This window comes from Rhopilema esculentum, chromosome 5 (genome assembly GCF_057945365.1).
Source record: "Rhopilema esculentum isolate cy_ngs chromosome 5, ASM5794536v1, whole genome shotgun sequence".
Taxonomy (NCBI): domain Eukaryota; kingdom Metazoa; phylum Cnidaria; class Scyphozoa; order Rhizostomeae; family Rhizostomatidae; genus Rhopilema; species Rhopilema esculentum.
Genome location: NC_142819.1, coordinates 11,156,616 through 11,178,777, shown reverse-complemented (window position 1 = coordinate 11,178,777; position 22,162 = coordinate 11,156,616). Strand labels below are relative to the sequence as shown.

Genomic DNA, 22,162 nt, shown 5'->3' with positions numbered 1-22,162 from the left:
TAATTTTCAATTTAGCTCAGAATTATCTCACGTTAACCCATAGTGGAAACCAAGCTTTAGGGATAGCCAGAAACACAATTGCGTCTATTGTGATGTTGACTTGAAATAGAAAAGGTTTTGCAAAGTTTTAGAATAACCACTATCATATAGCTCGTGATGAAACCTTTTTTAGATTTTAAAATTACCCGTAATAAGATGGGGAAAAAATAAATGAAATACGGATTAATAAAAAACATCAACGTCGAAATATCAAAGAAAGAACTATAAACTAAAAATAAAAAGTTAAGCAATTTTGTACAGTTAAGATATAACTTTGTAACATCTGATCTTAACTTTTTCAGAAATTAAGTGCTTTAACAAAAATTTGAAAAACCTTCAAACTGGGCTTGTCAAAATGAGTTTAAACATAATTTATAATTGCGTCGATATTTTCTCTTTCTTAGTAGGAATGGATTGAATCAAGACCCAAAAAAATAATTTGGCATTTCATGAGCTCAAAAAAGTAATTGTATAATTGGCTGACCCAAAAAATAACTTTCGCTCAAATTTTAGACCCAAAAAAGTAACCTGAGCACCCCTATCCTGAATATATATGAGTACCCCCTCCCCTAGGTTCGAAGTCAGGTCGTACCGTCCATTTCTTGCCTCCAAAACCCTCTTTCGCATAAGTATAAAAACAAGAAATACACCAATACTATACAAGACAAGCAACAAATAGGTTATTTTCCCAACCATTGGAATAGGGAAAAAGACGTCCGAATATCAAAAACACCAAAAACAACAACAAATTAGAAAATAGGAAACACTACAATGCGACGAGAATGCACAACAATAAATACACGTAAAATAGTATAGGCTAATATTTCGCCCCGGCATACGGGGCTTCGTCAGAGCTAAAGTCAACAACAAAACAACAGCATAGACAACAACAACAACATCCATATCATGCTTCAACATGGCAGCCAAGAGACCTGCAAGTGATTCCGAAAGTTTAGTCGGAAACCTCGAAGAAACTCTTGAGCCAAGTATCCTCTGCGAACGAAAAAGGCCTAGGCGATTGGTTGAAAATTGGGGCATCTCTGGTAGGAAAATGGGCACTGGTATGGAGGACTCGAGAGACCCCCTCTATTTTCACAGGCCTATTTTTAACCAGTTGTGGGAGAATTCATATTTGGGTGTAGGAGACGATGGTAAGAAGCGTATATTATCTAAAGGAATAATCAGTAATAGTTCGTTACGTTCAGTGTTCCGTAAAGCGTGGTCTGAGCAATTTCTTATAAGTATTTTTGTGTCATTAAAATGTTTTTATAATTTTTACACACAATGGTGAGTCTTTAACACAAATGCAAGCATATTGGGCTTATTAAGGGTGTGGTCATGGGTGTGGCCTCTTGAATTTGCCTACAGCACAGGCTCCTTCCTAACTTTTTAGGATGGCACCCCTTGTTGTTACCCCACCACAGCGTTTTTGCAACAATCAGAATGCAATGCTCAGATTTACTCAAGAAGACAGAGTACACAAAAACATTTAAGGACAACGATATTTAAAATCATTGGCAGACAAGTTTGTCTTTTCATTTAGGTGTATTGGAAACTGCCTAGTACATCATAACAAAGGGTCCTGCCTTGTCTCGACAGAAACATTTTGTTTCCTCTCTTTGACTTATGCCAGGGACCAGACTGCAAAACTTTGTTGTGCCCATTGATATATTGCCTGAAAACATAAATCCTTGAACTTTTACAAATTATTTCTTAAAAATCCAAGAGGTTAATAATTAAAGATTGCCCCACCCCCTCTCTCCTGTACCTTCTTGCAAACAGTATAATTTTTGCAACATATTTTGTTATGGGTCTTCAATTGACCCTCAGCCCCACTTCTTTCCAACTTGTGTCAGAGCCCCTGATGTCCAAGTTTTCATGAATTCAGGAACGCAGTCCCAAATTTTCAAAATGATATTGTCCATGCAAGAAACAAAGTTCCAGTGAGGATGAGAGGTTAGTGGCTGCAATTTGTCAAAAACAAAAGACCAATCAAACAAGTCTGTCCTTCCCCTTAAATTACTTTTGATCCACATCTGGAAACAAATTTTCTGTTTTGGACGTAATCTGATGTTTATACTGTTAGGAGTGTGGAGGAAAAAGTACTTTAGTATGATGTGTTTCTGCTTTTCTGTGTTATTTTCAAACGTTTTAAAGATTATCAAAGGTATAAAAAATCTACAAGGCATTGCTCAGTAATCTGTAAGAAAGATGCAGGATCTGAAGAGTGTTGTCTTAAGAATTTTTCTTGGGTGTTGCTTCCACCCACTCAATCCTATTCTAGTCAGATACTTCTCTAGACCCTTGGCAAAAGCATACCAGAATTTACTGTGCAGTGAACTTCCTCATGCCAAAATCAAGGAATCCAAACTGGGAAATTAAATGGTTTGCCCCTAGGCCTCACTAGGGTGGCTTTTGGTCCCTAGCAACATAATTTCAGAAACCCAGATCTTCAATCATATTCCATATTATTTCACAATCATTTCAAATAATCCCAACTGAGCAAAGGCTTCCTATATGCTTGGATAGAAAGTTGTGAAGAAAGTTTAGATTGGAGACATCATAATGCCTAACTTTATTGAATCAACTAAGAGCAAAATGATCAAACCTGTGTGTTAATTGACAGCACAATTTTGCAATAGGTAGTATATTTGATATACATGTCACCATCATTGCATGTTTTATGGTGCTTATGCCTTGCAGCTTAGCATAAGTAGTGCCCATATTTACCCACATTCGAGCAGTTTTTTGGCAGTACAGAACTTGAAAATGGCTGTTTGAAAAAAACAAACATTTAACAACATATTGGCTAAAAGCTTTTTTGTCTGACACTGCTCACAGCATAAAACGTCAGAATAAGGGTCCGAAGAGGATAAAAAAAACCCAGTAGTTGTGGATTGAAATAGGCCAATCAGAAAAACGGAAGCACAAAACCCGTGTAGTTGACCAATCAGTGCCGCGTGCCTAAAGAAAATTTATCACTTGAGTCAAAGAGAGAAAACAAACTCCTTCTGTCTACACAATGGCAGCTTTTTCGTTTGTATGTGGATAAATTCCAAAAATTATAGATGGAAAGATAACTGCTCTCTGCCAATTATCCGAAACATGTCATCATTATAGAGTTTAGGGCAATCTGGGTTGTCTAAAGGATGTTGAGCAATGGTAGAATCATTTGTTTTAACAGTGTTTCTAGACCTACAAGATCGAAGAGGCTGTTTTCTTTGAGGGGCAGTTTTATTTCTTATGTTGGAAGGAACATGCTGTTTTATCCTATCCCATAATTTTTGGGGTGTGCGTCCTACGTGGCCAGTATCACACTGGCATGTAAATTCATAAATAGCAGAACGTTTTTGGTTGGTAGGAATGCAATCGTTTTGAATGGATAGAAGGGCTCTTCTAGTGCTGTAAACAATACGAGGATTGACAGCAAAGAAACATTTTGTGATGGCTTGCCTAATCTGACTCTCTAATCGCAAGGAAGTGTTACCAATCCATGGTAGTTTCAAATAAACTAGGCACTTTTGTGGACCAAACTTTTAAACAGCCGAAAACTTGCCATCTTCTTCTTAGTTTAAGATAAAATGACATCTTCTAGATAGCCATTGTCCAGAAAGATCGTTTTAAGTTTTTCCAGTTCGGCATGCAGTTTAGATTTGGAGCAGATCATCAGTTCCCTATGTTTTAAAGTTTGGACAAGGTTGACTTTGCGATGTTGTGGGAAAAATGAATTCCAGCGTATGTACTGCCCAGTAAAAATAGGCTTGCGATATACACTGGTAAGAAATCCAGAGTTATACTTTTCGACCAAAACATCTGAAAATGGCAAGGAATCATTTTCTTCCTTTTCAAACATAGACTGGAGGCCCGGGTGTAGGCTATTAACAAGCTGTTTTAGAAAAATATCACACTCAGCCTCTGTTTTGAAAATGGTATATGTGTCATCCACATACCGAAAATAGACACCTGGCTTTTGGTCGTACATAATTAGGGGGTGTTAATAAATGGAATTTGGTATGAGAGAGAGAATAATTTGATAGATTGAAAATATGTTTTTTGGTATCACTCAACATGCCACCGAAATGTTCCTTACTAGAATATTCCCTCTAATTGGTCAACTATGCTGGTCTTGTGCTTGCAATTTTCTGATTGGCCTATTTCAATCCACAACTGGGTACATATTTTCCATCGTGTTCTTTTGGACCCTTATTCTGATGTTTTATGCACTGAGGAGTGTCAGACGAAAAAGCTTTTAGCCAATATGTTGTAAAATGTTTGCTTTTTTTAAAGCCATTAGCCATATTTAAAAAAAGACAATTTTTCATCGTGCAATTGCTCTTTTTGAAAATGTGCTGTTCCATGTCTTACCCATATTAAAAATAGCACAAAAAGTGGAAACATTTCCTATGCTTTGTCAATTTGTCCTTTTTTGATTTTTTTACAGTACAGGTGTATAATAAAGAAAACTTTTATACTAAGATTTTTTTTGTAAGTTTGTTCAAATCAGTAAATTTCATTGTCTTTGTAAGTATTTACTTCCATTGCAGGAGCAAAGACTATAAATATTTATCAGATTCCAAGGCAACATCTATTCTACCTCAGTCTACTATTGCATGAGGCATTCTTGAATGGGCATTACATACAAGCAGCATACCTGTTAGTTGCAATTTCTCAGAACCCAAGATATCTCCCAGAGCAGATATGGCGTGTAAGCATTTTCTATCTTTCATCAAGGGGTGGCAGTATGAGGTACAAACTTGCGCCAAATTTAATTTTAATAGAAATTGTCTTTGCCTATTATTTTTACCTTATTACAACTTATTGAAGGAGTGAAGGAGTGTAAAGCTTGTTTTTTTTAAAAATTTTGCATGGAAATTTTTTGCAGATTTTTAAAAATTCAAAAAAATATAATGTCTCTACTCTTTGCTGGCAACATTTTTATTTTGCAAAACTGACACATTTGTGATTAAGCAGTATGAAAAACCTTTGCAATTTGAATAATTGTTTAGTTATGTTTGAGCACAGCCTTCTTGTTAAAAATAGTGTTTTGAAATAGAAGAGACAAGGCCATTCTGGCAAGAAACTTGGGAAGACTAGACTCATTTTTTGCCACTACATAAAATTTATTTTTTCAAGAATTGCTATTTCATTTATATTATCAAATTTTTTCCAGTGCGGTATGGAGGTTCTGAAGAAATGCAACATGGCAATGATTGGAACATTAAGAAAATTCCAAAAGCTCATGTCTAATTTATGTCCTCAGTACTCAAACCAGATTGTGCTGGATATGGCATTTGAAATTTTAAGAAAAGGAAATGATGTAAAGGAAGCATATCAATTTTTACTAAACAATGTTAATAACAGAAGGGTGAAATATGATCCACTGTTTGGTGCCTATATTGGAATGTTTGAATTTGTGCTTTGGAGAGCCGACATTGAAAGACAAAATTACAAAAATGAAGCCAGTGAGGAGATACCAAGTGGAAAGACTGTTAATGAGATAACACATTTTAATGCAAAACGAGCATTAGAAAGCATGGAGTCTGTACTTAATGAAAGTGGAATCTGGGATGTGTTTGTCCTAAAGATGCTGGAAATATATGATTATTATAATCAAAGAGAGAAGGCAGTTTTGCTACTTCAGAATTATCGTGAGAAAAATTATGATAATCCCAATACACACAGGTATTTTAAAAATAAACTGCTAAAATTTACTGTGTCAATGTAAGTTTTTGTATTTAGCACCTTCCCTTGATTCTACATTTTAGCTTCTCAAACTCAGAGCTTTCGGGTCACCAGGAAGCTATGAAAACGCTGATAGGGATCATTAAAACATAATCCACTTTCAATATTGTAGGTCTTTTTTGTAGTATGCATTTATGCCATAATAGAATTATGAAATACTTTGATGAAAGATGTTTTATTGTAAATGTTGCTAACGGTTATTCTAAAAATTAAGTTTACAATACATCATCTAGGGTTATAACATGAGCTGAATGGGTTATTTGCGAAATATTTTCCTCTATTGTTGAAAAATATATTGATGGCAGCAGAAGCAACAGCTGCAATTGGGTTGTTCTCCTATCATTCTAGATATTTATATTGGTATTTAAAAAGAATTGGTAGAAGTGAAGAAGAAAGATTTCCAGTCCTTAAGGATTTAGTGGAACATGATGCCACTGATGAGCTTGCAATTGAATTTATTGAAATTATCAGTGAAAGAGGTTTGCGTTTCTTTATAAAATGTTATTTGCATATTGTAAACTGCAGTTACTGTTTGAATAAAATGTCATATGAACTTGTACGACCTTGTTTAATAATTGTGGTAGTCGTAAAAACTTGTATTGCATAATTGTGTGATGTATTGAACGAGCAGCCAGTTACAACCAGGAACTTCTTTTCGTGGTTATGATGTTTGTAATTAGCAGCCGATGAAAACAAAGCTTCATTTGAACTAACTGAAAACCTTGGTCATAGCCAGAGGTTAAGCCTAAAGCAGTGAAGGCAAAGCTTTTGAATAATTTCCAAGGGACTGTTATTTTTAGGGTTGATATTTATTTGTTTTGAGAATATATGCCTTAGAGGACCATGATAACGAAACCGCCTCTTAAGTGGCTTAATTTTTTCTTTTGGAAAGCCACATTTTAGCATTTTTCCACGAATTTCAGCCTAATGTATTTTTACATTGCTGATTGTCTTGGCAATTCTTTTCAAGATGTGCAGTATGTGCCATTATGTGCGGTTCAATGCGACCGATTTTGAGCGACCCTTACAGAACATCTTTATCAAAATGCAGATGTTACTTGTTGCAATACGGTTTTAATTTGTGTTTTTAGATCAAATTTTGCAGATATTGGATCTTCTATTCAAGCGACTTGATCACCCGGTCTGCAAGAACAGTTTATTCGACTGGACAACGCTTTATAAAATTTTCAAGACTTATAAAAAAAATCAAGCGACTAGAGAGTGGAAGAAAATACAAACTTGTTTGACGGTGCGAGAAGAATGGTGGCCGAAATATCATTTTGGCACATCGGAGAAAAAATGTGAATCCGAGACAGGGAAGATGTTGGAAAGATATAAATGGAAAATTGGAAGGTTTTATAAAGCCCACAGTCATTCTGTAAAGCTGGTTTAATTGTCAGTATTGTTTCCTAAAAGGTAGATGTCTTGGTAACCCACATTCCCCCAAGCTAGATTCAGTCGTGATCACGTTCTTCTCAGCCTATTTCACAACCTTGCGAAGTGTCAGAAATTAGTATCAATTGGTTTGAAACTTGTAAAAATATGGTAAGAAACTTCAACACGCCATTGTATGCTCTGTTATTCTAACGAAAAATGCATTTGTCCCAATGATGTAAGAAAGCAAGCTTATGGTAGTTAGACTTGTCTGTATCTGACTTGATGCGAAGTGAAAATGCAGTTAAAGTAAACCATCCCTCGTAGCTATTTTTTTAATTAAACCCAACAACAACATGCAATTGATATGACGTAATATATCAGTGTGAAATATCTAGACAGGACAGTCGAGATCTCGCTCTTTGTTTAAATCGATTAGGCCGTCCAATTTGATTAAACGGAAGACCAATGTAGAATCTAAAGCGAAGCACTAATCCAGGTATGTTTTGAGCTTACAACAACTAGAATTTCTATCAAGTAGTCATAAAGAAACGACTGATATCAGCCGTTTAGAACCCATCTCCTTGCCCACTGCCTCCTTTATGTAGCAGCCACTCGCGAGGGAAGTTCAGCTCATTTTCCTCATGTGAACTGAGTGGTTAATTGACGTAATGAAATGTGTTTTAGAACAATTTGGGTTTTGATTATAACGACTGATTCACGTCAAAAAAACAAATCCTTTACCTAATGGTGTTTTGTTTTGAATTTGTAAAATTATCGTTAGTTCTTTCATAATAATCTGCAACATAAGCTAAGCTTTTGATAATTTTGCCAGTTAAAAATACAAATATAAACATTATTAAAATGTTGAAATCCATAAGACTTGCCTAGGCCGGAAATTATAGATTTGTGATGTGTGATATTTGTACTAAAGACATTGTGAGGAGACAGTTCTTTTTTAGAATATTAATACATTTGTATGTACAACTACAGAGGACACACAGCTCTTTCATATTTGTTTCATTTTTTCATGTTTGTCGCGGATGGAAAGCAAAGCAGCTAATTTGAAGTTTGTTTTTTATGATCAGGTATTATGGTGTTATGAAATGATGAAATTGGCCGGTTGCAGCCTCTTACAGAAGTGAAAAGTAAAATAATGAATTAATGTTGAATGTTGATATTTCATGATCATGTTTAGGGGGTGCAGCAAAACTAAGGGTGTTTTGGGTTTTTAGTTTGTGGTAACGGTTCTTCCTCGTGATGTCGTAAGTAAGTTCTCTTTGGGAGCAGAGAAAAAGAAAGTGCGACGCCCCTCTACTTTAAGTGTAGAGGGGCGTCGCCCGTTACGATACATTTATTACTTAAGACCATCGTTTCCTGTCGTATTTTTTTGTTTGTCTTGTTCATACTAATGCAATTTAATTAGCCTGGCTATTGTTTATTTTATTCTTAACTTTTACCAGTTTTGGTCCTAGGTATACTAATAAACAACATCGTAAAGGAAAATATTCACCCATGTATTTTCCGTTATGAAAGCTGGGATGGTCCATTACCGTATTACCGTAAATGCAGTATAATTCATGTTTAAGTGTGAAACACGGAGCTGCAATTTAAAACCGTCCTGTTCTTTACACCAAAGGCGTGATTTATATTTTATTTATTTCAATTCTTATTTTTTAGCTGTGATTCTAAAATAATTCATCTCATGCTAAGCATGGTCTAACATAGTAGTGGTCTTATAAACTGTGTTCCTATAATAATAATATAACCGAAAAGCGTTTGGAATGATGGTTAGGCTACAGCCCCCCCCCAGTCGCCCCAAACTTCCCCCTTCCTTGCTCTCATATCCAAATTAGTGATTTTCACTGAGTGTGAAGCAAAATAAGCTAGCTGAGGTAGTTCGATTGAAAAATGTTCGCGAAGAAATAAAATATGGTTAAGTGTATACTTGCAAATTAGCTGGTAATTTATTTTTATTTTAAAACTAAAGTTAGTTTATGAATATTTTTCCTGCCAATGAATTAACGGGAAAAGCAAATCAAAGCTTGGATTTCAAATTTGGTATCGTGCAGGCCAAAATAAATACACTTGCAGGCCAATCGGCCTGGCTCAGTCCCTTTGCACGACCCCGTCAACTTTATCCCAGCATCATTAAAATTAACAAAGTTTGATCGCGGTTGTCCCAGGGGGTACTTCCATTTAAGCATGGCAGGGGGTCAGACCCGTAGATACTGGGGGCAGGGAGGGCAATGCCCCCCAATAATTTGCGAAAATTGTGTTTGACCATCTTATAAGCGCAGCTTAATCTGACAGTATTTCGTAAGGCAGGTATAAAAAAAGCTACATTTCTATCCATGCCCCCCCCCCCAATCCAGTTTAGCTGTCTACGGGTCCAGGGGGTTCAGTTCTTTTCAAAGAGGGCCTACTGTAAAATGTCAAAAATTACCTACAAATGGCAAAATTGTTTGACAATCACCCCCAAAATAGTAGCATGAGAACCAAATTTATGTCATTTGTTAGCATCAGTGGCGGCGCCAGCTGCTGCAAAGTGGGAGGGTAATGGGTGTTACCCGTGAGACCACGCCATATTGGCCTCGTTTCAGTGCTTTATATCAGGTCAAATTTCCTTAGGAAATATGATCTACCCCAACCTAGTGCTTTTTAATCCGTTTTTAGACGAAATATGTAGACCGTGTTTTGACAAAAGTGGGGAGGTAATTACCCCCCATACCACCCCTTGGCGCCGCCACTGGTTAGCATCCATTACTTTGTTCTTGCTTGCCCTTCTTTGACAAATGCTTTCTTCATTGACTGCGTTGATAAACTCGGCAGTCAATAAGAAGTACCCCCGTGAGAGGAAGTAATTACTTGAAAGACCCCCAAGTGATAGCGTTATTATCTAAATTTTGTAGTAATTTGGTAACACCCTTAAAAACGACTGAACTCCCTATCAGGCTTTAATGGCTACCTCCAAAACACGGATTACAGCATCTTATATCGCTTTTAACCAATGCTCTGTTGACAAATTGTTAGCTTGTTAGGGTAAAATGCTTTTTAGTTTGCGATTCGAAGACAAGACATCTTTTATCTTGCATTTATATTTTTGTACTGGTCGTTCTAGGTCAGGGTTTCGTTGACCGCCACGTCACTTGGTTTTATTGACCCTGTTTATCCCCCCTTTACAGGTAACTCCACAGGCCTGCTGAGCTTGCAGGCTCTCCAATTCGTCAAAAGCTTTGCACCAGAGTCGTCACTAGCTATTCTGCTTTAAGGGGGGATGGGGCGCTCAGATCCCATTTCATGACAATGTGGGTAACCAATCTTTCATTTGCCTTTAATTGACAAATCGGAAATTTTGAAGATAAAGCAACCCTAGATGGCAAAAAGCCCTTTATTTTTCCATGAATTTATTTTCATAGGATTGTCACACGATTGAAAGTTTATAAGTTGCTTCATTTTCTAAAATTTGAAACGAGAGCTGAGACCCAGGGCCGCCACAAAGCAGGACGAGGACACAATTCTGGGCAGGACCCCGATTTAAGCTGAATGCGCAAAGATTTTTTGGCGTCGTTAACATCATATGTCGCATTAACAATTGGCTAACAAAACAAAAGCGTTTGGAGTGGAATTCCATTGTCTCGTGACTTTTCCTTTCTTCTTCTTGAATTTTTACTGCCTTAAAAATTCACCCCCGATTCCATGATTTGTACTAAACAAAAGAGATGATTGTATTGCATTCACTTTCAACACCTCAGCACAGCCAAGTCATTTAGTAAGCCATCATTCCTTGTCGTTTTGACGACAAGTTCAAGATCGTAGAAAAGAAGTTTTAAATATAAATATTACACCAATAATTACAAATACTTTGACATTTAACTTCAGGCCTTTAAGGGCGTTAAAAACGGAAAAAACCTCCATTCTGAGCAAGGGGCCCCAATTGTATTGTCTAATTGCAATTCAAATTTATAGTTGGTTGAACTTCATGCCGTGCTTTACATAAAATAATAATTTCAAGCATGGTTAGCTTTATCATTAAATTTGTCATCAAATAATTTCTTCCAACTATTGGATTCCATGGGGCAATTCAGTCTTGAAAATAGCGTACGAGATTTTCTCTAAAACAAAAGGATTTCTGAGGATTTTCAAATAAAACAATAGGATTTTCACAAAAGGTGTACGAGATTTTCTTGGAGTGATTTGCCCCTCGTTGGATTCCATATTCCGGATTCCGTGTTTTGAAGGTAGCCTCTGTGAACGTTCTTCAGGATTGATTCATACTAAACAGGAAGACATTTAGCAATCCATCGACCCATTTAGTATACGAAATGAGCCTGGGGAATCAGAAGGGATCGTTTTGCGGATCCTTGTTCATTTAAGTAGACAGGAGATTCTCCCTGGGAGAACCCAGACAAACCAAGCCTTTCTGTCGTGAGCCTATTCTGATCGTTTTGATTTTGGAATCAGGAATTAATTTTGGAAGCAGGAATCTGGAAATTTGTTTCTTTCTACGGCAAGTACGCTCAACCTTTTTTGTCTTTGTCTGATAACTTGTATCGTGGTTATAATCGGTGATAATGGCCTAACAGATATCAAACATGGCCTTCTATAATTCTTCACCTGAATGTTGTTGAGCAGGGTATCTATGGCCTAGCAGGGTCGTCGCGAGGAAAGCCTTGTTGGGGGGTTGGTGGACTACAAATCTACCTGATTAAAAATGTTTGCCTGAAATTCTTTAGTTGCTGTCACAAACCTCTGCAATGTATTTGCCAATCTAACTCTGTATATAATTCGCAACTTTCATTTTAATTTGATAATAACGGAATTTTCCTAGTAGCTTTGTCAAATCTCTATATCGGATAACGGGCAAAGGATACAGTTACTACCCGAGGCGGCACCATGGTTGCCGCCGAAGGAGTAGAAAAATTTTCGAATTTTGATGCTTCTAGTTCCCTGGAAAATGCACTATTTTATGCAAATTTCACTAAAGCAATCCTCCTACTCCTATTGAAAATAATTTTTTTTGCAAAAAAATTGAACAGTAGATAAAAACAACTGGTACAATTTCGCCGTGGTCTTGAGAAATACCATGTTGTCAGTTACTTCTGAAGCTAGGTAACAAGCAGCACTGGTTGTCAATTTAGATCCCTCTTTCCATCTTAGCATGCCTTTTGAATATTAAAAAAATCTGGAGCTCATAGTGAATTGCAGTTGACGCTTCTACCGAGAAACTTTAGGGGAAATGGACACAAGATACAATTTTACCTAAAGAGGGCCTGGATTTTTCGATTTAGTGCCAAGAAGAAGTATTCAAATCATTAGTTTGTTTACCTTCATTCATATCAAGGGATATCATATTTAACCAACGAAGCAACTACCTTTGCTTGATCCTTTATTGATTTTATGACATGAAGGTCTTTAATATACCTAAAGCGTTTCTACCACCAAGCGGATTTTACCTGAAATTTCCTATTGAGATTACTATTGAGGGGGGTGTGACACCCCCACATTCCCCCTATCGCGACGCCCCTGCCTAAAAGGTATTGAAAAAAGTCTTCCGGCATCGGATCTTCTAGGAGGAGGTAGCGTAAGATTCCTCTTTTGAACCCCAACCTCACCATCAAGGGAGGGAAATATGGATAATATATCAATTTCAATCCGAATCGCCAACTCAAGTCAACTTTTGGGAACTTAAAATACAAAAGCGATGACATGAAATTACGCGGCTATGAGAAACTAAAAACTAGAAATAGCTCTTGCTAGTACTGCCCGCAAACAATTAGTTCCTTGATAATGATTGTTTTGAAAATTTAGGTCAGGATATTCGAAGAAGACACCATCTTGGGTTTTCACAATTTTATAAAAACAGCTGCTCTAGTTGATGCTAAACTAAACTATTCTTTTTATCAAGAATTTTTGGTGTTCAGTTTGCCTTTGATTTAAGTCCAACGCCCTTTTGAAAATCATTAAGTTTTTCGAGGGTTTGACATTTATTTTTCGATAATCATGACAATCATAACTTTTGCTCGTATGGTCTCGAGTTTTTGGGAGAAAGGTGTGGCATTCGACTGGTTTTGATTCCCAAAACTTCGAATCAAAACTTCCATCCATTGCGGAGAACCGAGCTGTGATGCAGCACCGTTTTCGTGCCAAAAAAACCGAAGGCCTTTAACAGAGTCTTGGCAGAGCAACGCTCCGAAGATAATTCCCTTCCGCACAAAGAGGTGGCGGTTAAGGACCTCCTCGACAAAGCCGATTGATTGACAATGAAATTGATTGACAGTTGTCATGGCAGCAGAAAAGTGACAAAATCTGCTGACAAAGTGCTGACAACATGAACTGAAGCTTCCATATGCTACTTATACGCGGGGCAGACTATAAGCCCTTCACTCGCGCGCTATCGCGCGCGAGTTGCGGGCAATAAAGTCAAGTTTTGGCTCTATACTGTAACTCCGTTAGCAAAAGGGTTGAAAACGGTAGCATTTCGTGGAAAAAGCAGCTTATCCAGATTATGGACGATTCATTTAATTAATGTGCATATGAAATTAACGCGTGACAATTAATGCAGCATAAAATTAACGCATCACAAAATTAACGCATCACAAAATTAACGCATCACAAAATTAACGCATCACAAAATTAACGCGGAGAAAGGGCGAACCGCTTTAATTTCAATACTCGTTAATTTCTTGTAATAAGCTAGCTCAAATGCATACACCAAAATATTTTCTCAAGACATGGTATCGTTCCCTGGCACATTTTAATACTGGTATACTTGATTCCACTTCGGTTGCCCTTGTCAAAATAAATAAAGTAGCCTGGCGTGAGTCATTTCTTTGAGGTTAAAATGGAACTTGATGAAATTTTCTTATCCATCTGGTTAAAGAAAATGAGTATGTGCAGATCGTTTTCAAAAAGGAATATTAAGGAAAAAACTGTGGTATTTGACCATTCTGCTTCTGCGTTGAAGGTTACTTTGAAGGGCAAAGTGTTAAAAAGAAAGTTTCAACATACTTTCCCAGGTTGTATTCCAAGAAAAATTTACAACACCACAAACTCAAACGCTGGTAAGTTTTTTTATTAAGTTTTATAATTCTACTCCTGACAAGAGCAACTGCAACAACGGGGGATGTGAGAAACACTGGTTTAAAAGAAGTCTTGACTAAGGAAAATTCCAGCGGAGCGAGCAGAAAAGTTTTGCGACAACACCCTTCAGATTAGCTTGAAATGCATCTCGGGAAGTTTCTTGCAGTCATTTCTTGCAATCGCTAAAAACGCTTTACTATTTCTACTATTTCTAGGCATACTTTTGCTACACTTGATCAATTCCATTCTAAAAATGGAATTCATCGCAAAACATCCAGACCTATCATTAGAGAAACTAAATATGTATCGGCGAAAAATCAATTCCCTTTTGGCAAATAATTGTTCTTAGTGTAGAGTAGGGACACATGTATTATTGTAGTGTGTTGTTTAGAAACGTCATGCGATGAGCACTGCATTTGGAAAACTAAGATGGCTACTAGCTACGCTCGTTTCAATTACGCTGAGATTTACTTCGGCTACAAAAACTGTGTAGTAAGTTATAAGTCTGAAATGATCATTCGCCTGTATCTTTGATATTTCCATAGACTGGCGGCAACTTATACGTTAGCTTGCTTCTTATAGCAAGTTATTTACAGTACACTATCTTTTGTAAGAACCGGTAAATTTAAGTTCAGGCGGACTGTTCTCAATTTTTTCGAACAAACCTGAGACTTGTTTGTTCTTAACTTGTTCTTAAATTAACAGGGTGTAAGCAGTGCGAGTGTAGCATTTCGCTCAGGGAGGTGTTAAGGCCTTCATTTTCTGACAAGTTCGAATGCTCGCTGAAAAAGCATCCAAACATGGCTAGAAACCCTCGATTTGAGATAAAAAGTTGTTCAAAATTGGATTTTTACAGTAGCTCTGCCTCAGCTTGTTCTTAATTTGTTCATAACTTTTGACCCATTTTGAGGCTCGTGTTCTTACAAAATTGTCCTTGTAAAAAGGAGTGAATTACAAAAAGGAAGTTAACGATGGCCAACCATGACCAAAAAAATGAATTACAGGTTGAAGTTTGGTCAGACTTCCTAATGAATGCCAAAGTTTCCGCTGCATTACCAACTTTCTTGAAGTTTGCAGACAGTTGGACGCCCCTCCCCCTCTCGCCCCCCATCGGCACATCCCTGTAGAGAAGAAAAGTTGTAGAAGATCAGAATGCTGCCTGCATTATTTCAAGTGAGCTTTACAGAATATTTCTATGAGCGTGTTGGTTCGCATTTGACATCTTGGAACGCAACATCCGTCCATTTCAAAACCCATCCGAACGATTCCTACATTCTGCTAAAATTATTCCAGATGGTCGAGTTTTTACAACACCACAAAATTGAAATCACAACACCACAAAACAAATATACAATACCACAAAAGGGTAACAAAACCTCGTTAGAATAACCCCTGAATTCTTCTTTGGAAATGAAAGGTCTTGCCGTACTTTCTTGATCATTTGCTAGATTTTTAAAATGGGAGCCTAGAGATCCATATAATTGTTACCATAACATAAGATATCATAGCAGGAAGCCATGTAGTAGCACTGCATGATATCATAAAACAAAATTATGGTGGAAAGATTTTTGAAACCTTGATAATTACAGACGAGGAAATGACGGATAATGACTGTTTGATGGACAAGGGTAAACGATAACATTTTAGAACTTTAAATATACTCTTGCATGCAAGAAATTCATTGTTATGTCAATGTTGTATTTCATTCAATTCAATATTATATTGCATACTTGTTAAAACTTGTTTTTAGACCGCAGTCCCGTCTGCATTACCATGGCTAGTCAGATACGTCAGCTACTACGTTAGCTACTACGTCAGCAAATAGAGCTACTTTCAAGTTAGGGGTATGTAGCATAGTTGAGATCTCAACCAAATTTTGAAAGAGCCATTTTTCGTTTTGTTTTTGCTTTTGAGCCGAGCAAATTTTTGGACAAGTGCCTCGCTCGATGACATGCTACATCGCCTATTTTCATTTCATTTTGAAATAATTGAACGAGGGCTACACATCAGCAATGCTACACTTCAGCAAAGCTACCAAATGTGAAAACATGCTGATAGGCCATAAAAGACAAAAAGAGCACATGACAATTGGCTCTTCTTTAAAAATTAACCAAGAATATGTAAAAAAAAATAATAAAACGAAATGTTTGAGGTATGACAATAGACGAAAATCCAAAGTGGAACTCCTGATACAAAGTATTGAAAGGATTATTAAGGGGGGGGGGGGGGTATCAGTTCATAAAGAAAATTGCATGTAATCATTCCTCAATCGAAGTTAGGTGCAGTTTATAGAGCACTAATTGAAAGCCACATTAGATAAGGTAACATCATTTTGGACAATCTATCAGAAACAAAATTAAATCAATTACAAAACCTGCAAAGTATATCAAAAGTACTGATTAAATATGCAAAGTGCAAGGATAAGTAGATTTGTAATCGGCTTTCTATCAAAGATTCAATTGACTGCGATAAGCAAGACTGCGATAAGCAAGTTACAGCATTCAAAATTATTTATCGTTTCTACCCCGAAAAACGTTTTGGTCAATTCACAATCAGGTCTCAGGTATCAAGCCAACCCAACCGCAATGTCGTAACGTCGCTGTTGCCCTGTCGTTAATTGAAGAGTGAAAGTCGAAAACGCCACAAGTCACCAATGCTAATGAAAGCAAGCTATAGGTCGTGAGTTACTTATTATCTTCACTCTTCTTAGCGTATTTGCATTGTTACATTGAATTTTCCTCACACGGTGCACCAATATTAGACTACACCTCAGAGTCCAGAAAAGTTGTTAACCTACCTCCAGACAAAAACATCCCAGAAGGCAAACCTTCCTCACAAAACAATAGAAAGTGGGCGTGGCTTTGGTGTGGTGTGGGCGTGGCATATGAGCTTCTATTGTTTTCCTTCCTCCTGTCAGTAGCCGTGCGACCGTAATGTTTTCCTGACTCTGCTACACCGCTTAGTCTAACAGTGTGCGAGTCAATGAAATACTTCATAAACGATCAGTCTCAAATATTCAATGTAAAAATGCAATTATTCAATCTAAGGAGAGTAATAACAAGTAACTCACGACCTCCAGCTTGCTTGTATTAGCGTTGGTGACTTGTGGCGTTTTCGACTTTAACTCTTCAAATAACGACAGGGCAACAGCGACGTCTTTTACGCAACACACGGTTCGACTTCTAATCATTGGGAAACGGCGGCCATTGATCTCTTGGCAATGTAGCAACGCCCGCAGTAAAAAAGCCCCCACTCTAAAACAGGCAAGCTCCTTTATACGCTTTTTAAAATACAATTAACCAAAATGAAAACAGAACATGATTTCAGCCAATAAAAGCTAGAGTGGAACAATAGTTAGAATAGCATAAAAGTTAATAAAACAATGTTCACGCTGATGCCGACGTGAACCAGCACGTGATATCAAGCTCGAACTTCGTACCGTAACAGTGCGCAAGCGCATTGAGTGCATGGTTGATGCGGTGCATTCTTCTGTTAGGCCGATCAGCATGATTCATGACCTCGTGACAAAAATCTGATTGCTCAAACAAAAGTAGTCGCTTCTTTATCTCGAAAATCAATTTTTACATTCATTAATAGTCAGTGTTATCATGGATAGCTTGTAACAATTAAGGCCGTTTGGTATGAGGCTTCAGGCGTAGATTCAACGAAATGAAACAGACATTGCTGTATGCAACTGTTATCTACTGAATCATGCGATCAATACTGTAGAGGTTTGATCATTGCGATTCTTACAATAACAAGATGGGACGCTGATAATGGCACGCTAAAATTCTACAGAAATAGCAAACTGTTGCCAACAGTTAAAAAGCTATGGAATGAAAATTTTGAAGGCATGTAAAGGGAAAGACGGTTTGGAGAATTTGACGCTGAGAGAACGCATTAAAGGGAGAAAATGCAAAGAAAAACATTAATAAAATACTTGCACACATAGACTGCTGATATGATCACCCTCGTCGTGAATGGACATGAAAAGTTAGAGAGAATCCTTTAGCAAAAGCTGGATTACAAAGAGCCCTACGTGCAAGAAAGTGTGATTATAAACCCTATTTATCCAACCTTCCTTCTTTTATAAGCCATAGTGGCTTTGTTGAAATATTCCGTTCATCTTTGGGTTTAAGCGTAGTTAAAACTGGTTGGTCATAGGATACGTTTCAACCAAAACAAATTTTAAGAAATCTTTTAAGGTGGCAGAAAAATACATTTGAAGATCTTCTGTAGAAAGTATGGGCTTGAAATTTAAATTCATTGCTCTGAGGAGAGGAAAACTGCCTACATAATAGATATAAAATCAGAGTTTGCAAAGATCGCTGCAAGCTATCATCGACAAGAGTGGGTTACGAAGCTGCGAAGGAGCCAAAGCAGCTGCCAATTGCCGTTTCTTGTCGGCTGATAGAATGCAGCTACAGCATGGGAAAATTTCGAAGCAGGTGTTGAGGAAGATCATCAAGCAAAGTCGCAAAGAGATTGCACGACTGGCCTATTGTGACGAAGCATTTCATTTCAAATTCATCGTCTGTAGTTTCTGTTTTTTGTGAGTTGATTTCTGATTACGTTGTCCGAAGAAGCTCAACATATAGTTAGCCTATTCTTATAATCTGACATTCATCTTCATTGCATCATTTTTATTTGATAATTTACTACAGTTGACATCCACAATTCGTCAAGTGTTTGTTGTCGTTGAGAGCGTTGCGAAGAAGACACCCATGAATTCAGTTATATATAAACTGTCTCGAAGCTGCCTTGAGCGAATCATCGTAGCGTGATCTCTCTGTTTATATTTTAAATGTAAAATTTTGTTGCAATCAAATGTAGCAAATGCGTAGGCCCTGCGTGCTCTTTGCGAATTTCACCGCCGGCCAGCAGGTATTCGGTTATTTCTTCCAAGTGTTGCATCAATATTTCTGATTTGAACAAGGATTCTCTTCTTTTTGTTTTCTTTCAATGAAACTAAAAAGGTAATTGGCGAGGGTTGACAACCTGCCATGTTTTTTTCTCAAAGATTTCGGCGTAGTCGTCTGAAATCAACAGCGTTTGTTGAGTATACTAGTTGTGCTTCGTCTAGCTGTTTTCTCGATAACAAACTTTCTATCAGGAGTAAAAGACTTTTGGTAATGTTGTCTTGTCCTGTTTGCATCGTACTCACATGTAGAAGTTACAAGGTGATCGTTTTTCATCTGATAGCTGATAGCTTACATCTAGAGAGCTGATTTTTGCTGAATTATTCCAATAGTGCTATCCATTGTTGGCTGTCAATTTAGAATGATAAAGTCTTTTGTGATTTACGCTGTACAATATTCTATGATATGTGGATGAATCACAAATTTCATTTCAAACTACAGGAGCATTTCAAAACATGTTTTTCTTATAGAACAATGTTACAGCTGTCCATAATTTTTAATTCCTTATTTCAGCAAAACATTTCAGCAATGTTTTTTATCGTGCAAATCTATTTCTTGGTGTATCTTTGCCGAGTTCGCATTAATCTACTTATGCAATAATATTGGCTGATCTTGTTTTTATTTTTCGCGGTTTTATTTGCAATTTTGCTAAAACAATTGATTGAAATGCTTCCCAATATTTTGCACTTCATAAAGCGACCTTTAAGTCTTCCCATCAAACTGTTAAATTGTCCATTGAAATGATTTTTAAGCGGATGTCAAAGTGAATAAATCTTTTTTACGACAATGTTTCTCATCTGCTTTCAGATTCGAACACATGTAGCCTTCCGTAATGGTGCGGTATCGAAAGCATGTTAATTCAAGAGAACATCTTGGACACATACAGCAACTTTCTCTGTAACTAACCTGACGTGATGGTGGATATTTACGCCAGTTGCGAAAATGTTTGCGAAAATGCTCGCCAAGAGCTTAATGAACGTATTGACACTCGAAGTTTTGACATTGAAGCTTTACGAGATCGGATGTCAGAAAGACCAGACGTCTATTTCGAGAGAAAAGACGATGAATTTCTGCTACAGTTTTTAAGAGCTCGCAAGTTCGACAAAGACAGAGCTTTCAATCTGCTTGTAAACTACTGTAGATTCCGTCGACGTCATAGACAGTTCTTTCGCTCGTTACGAGCATCTTGTTTACGGCCAGTTTTCGAAGATGGACTGCCAATGGTCATGCCGGAACGTGATCATCTGGGTCGTAGCATCGTAATAATGTTCCCAGGGAACTGGAATACGAAGCTGTACACCTTTGACGACATTTTACGATCCTTATTGTTGACAATGGAATATCTGATAGAAAGCGAAAGAACTCAAGTTTGTGGTGTTGTATTTATAGTTGACTTCACCGGATGGAGGCTGTCAGATGCATCGCACCTCAACAAGTCACATTTAATAGATGCCATCAAAGTCTTCCAAGTAAATTATTTTCTTCTGCTGCCAATAATACCTCCATTCCTGTCTAAACAAGCCATATGCTTTGTAGAAATTGTATTCTCGAGTTGCATAAACAATCGAAAGCAAAAGAGGACAAATGACATGCTTTTAGCAATAATATATGTTAGAGGTTACATATTCAAAATCGAATATATTTTGAAGTCGATGATTGAAATACCTGTATATTTTGACATAACGTTTCGGACATACCATTGAACATAGTAGGGAGAGCATGGCATACTAGAGTAATTTTTGTCCTGAAAGTGTCAATGTCGGATGATATCCAAAGGTGAGCAGAAAATTTTATCCAGGCATGGATCGAAAGTAACATGAGAGAAAAAATGGCGGTTGGATTTGTTCCTTATTTTCGTCCAATCGGATAGCCCGTAAAGTGTCATAGGAACACAGTCTTGTATGCATCGAAGATTGTCTCCGAGTGCAGTGAGAATTTTTCAGGATTATTTCTACAATCCTTTGACAATTCCACATCTTCTTTTTTCCCAGGACTGTTTTCCAGCCAGATTCAAAGGAGTCCACTTTGTTAACCAGCCTTGGTATGTGAGATTGCTAATGGCTGTCATCCGACCAATTTTAAAGCAGAAGGCCCAAAATAGAGTGAGTGTTTTTCTTCATTATTGCCTTGCTGTAAGCAATACTTTGCCAGTCGATGAGTTGCCAAAGGAAGACTTAGTCGATTAACAAGAATACCCTGATACTTGTCAGCTTTTTGTGTTGCCTAGATGACGCTGTTGGATTTTCGCTATTTCGCCTATTTGATCTTGCTTTGGTAGGCTACACCCTTCGACCGAACAGTTTTCCAGAAGGGGGATATTGTCCTTTCATGTACACCTATTATGTGAAATAATATTCCCGATGCAAAAACTTTGGTGAACAAACTAGTGAGTTAAATAAAGAATCTTTCCAATGTTTGGCTAATTTGCATAGAAGCAATTCCATTACTCCTATGGCTACAACTCTGCCATAGCATTATTAGTTACAACTGCACTTCATAATGGAATTTTTGCCTTAAAATTTTAAGGGTCCCCCCTGATCATTTACAGATCCATTTCCACGGAAAAGATGTTTTGCGTCTTCACAGCTACGTTCATCCAAGTGTGCTGCCTCCTGACCTGTGTGGCGATCTAAAAGTTTCAGACAAATCTTGGCTTTATAAAGCTTTACTTGACAGAGAAGTGAGCAAACATAAAAGTTGATTGAATTTGGTAGATTGTATTTGGTACTAACTGTCTTGCTTACCTACATTATATAATTCATGCATGTTTATACAAGTTCATTCACCATTATTACTCGCTTTTATCGCTTTTGATTCTGCACGTGCCGTCGCCAAAACAATTGAAAAGTCAAGAGCAGAATTTCAAGACATAACCATAGAATTTCACTCGAGAGAGAATGCAGCAATGTAAAAGCAATATGCCAGAAGCAGACGTTTCATCTGAAAAGCTTTATATTGTGAATAACTGTAAAGAACCAACTCATTGTCCTTCTTCATCAAATCCT

At 37.2% G+C, this 22,162-nt stretch overlaps 2 protein-coding genes across 4 annotated transcripts; both read left to right on the top strand.

Annotated features, from left to right (window-relative positions):
- The first annotated feature begins 758 nt into the window (after positions 1-758).
- LOC135689647 (TATA box-binding protein-associated factor RNA polymerase I subunit A) lies at positions 759-7,174 on the top strand. The gene is made up of 5 exons (XM_065206945.2): positions 759-1,190; positions 4,584-4,744; positions 5,210-5,721; positions 6,130-6,260; positions 6,873-7,174. The coding sequence occupies exons 1-5, from the start codon at positions 956-958 to the stop codon at positions 7,172-7,174; spliced, it is 1,341 nt and encodes a 446-aa protein (XP_065063017.2). The 5' UTR covers positions 759-955.
- A 373-nt stretch (positions 7,175-7,547) lies between these two features.
- Positions 7,548-21,948, top strand: LOC135689648 (clavesin-2). Of its 3 annotated transcripts, none has more exons than XM_065206950.2 (4): positions 7,548-7,654; positions 19,965-20,626; positions 21,149-21,259; positions 21,706-21,948. In XM_065206950.2, exons 2-4 carry the CDS (start codon positions 20,072-20,074, stop codon positions 21,856-21,858), a joined length of 819 nt encoding a protein of 272 aa, XP_065063022.1. In that variant the 5' UTR covers positions 7,548-7,654; positions 19,965-20,071; the 3' UTR covers positions 21,859-21,948. The 3 variants fall into 3 exon arrangements, with proteins under 3 accessions (XP_065063022.1, XP_065063020.1, XP_065063018.1); XM_065206948.2 differs by lacking the exon at positions 7,548-7,654 and adding an exon at positions 11,479-11,669; XM_065206946.2 differs by lacking the exon at positions 7,548-7,654 and adding an exon at positions 17,711-18,790.
- The last annotated feature ends 214 nt before the right edge of the window (positions 21,949-22,162 follow it).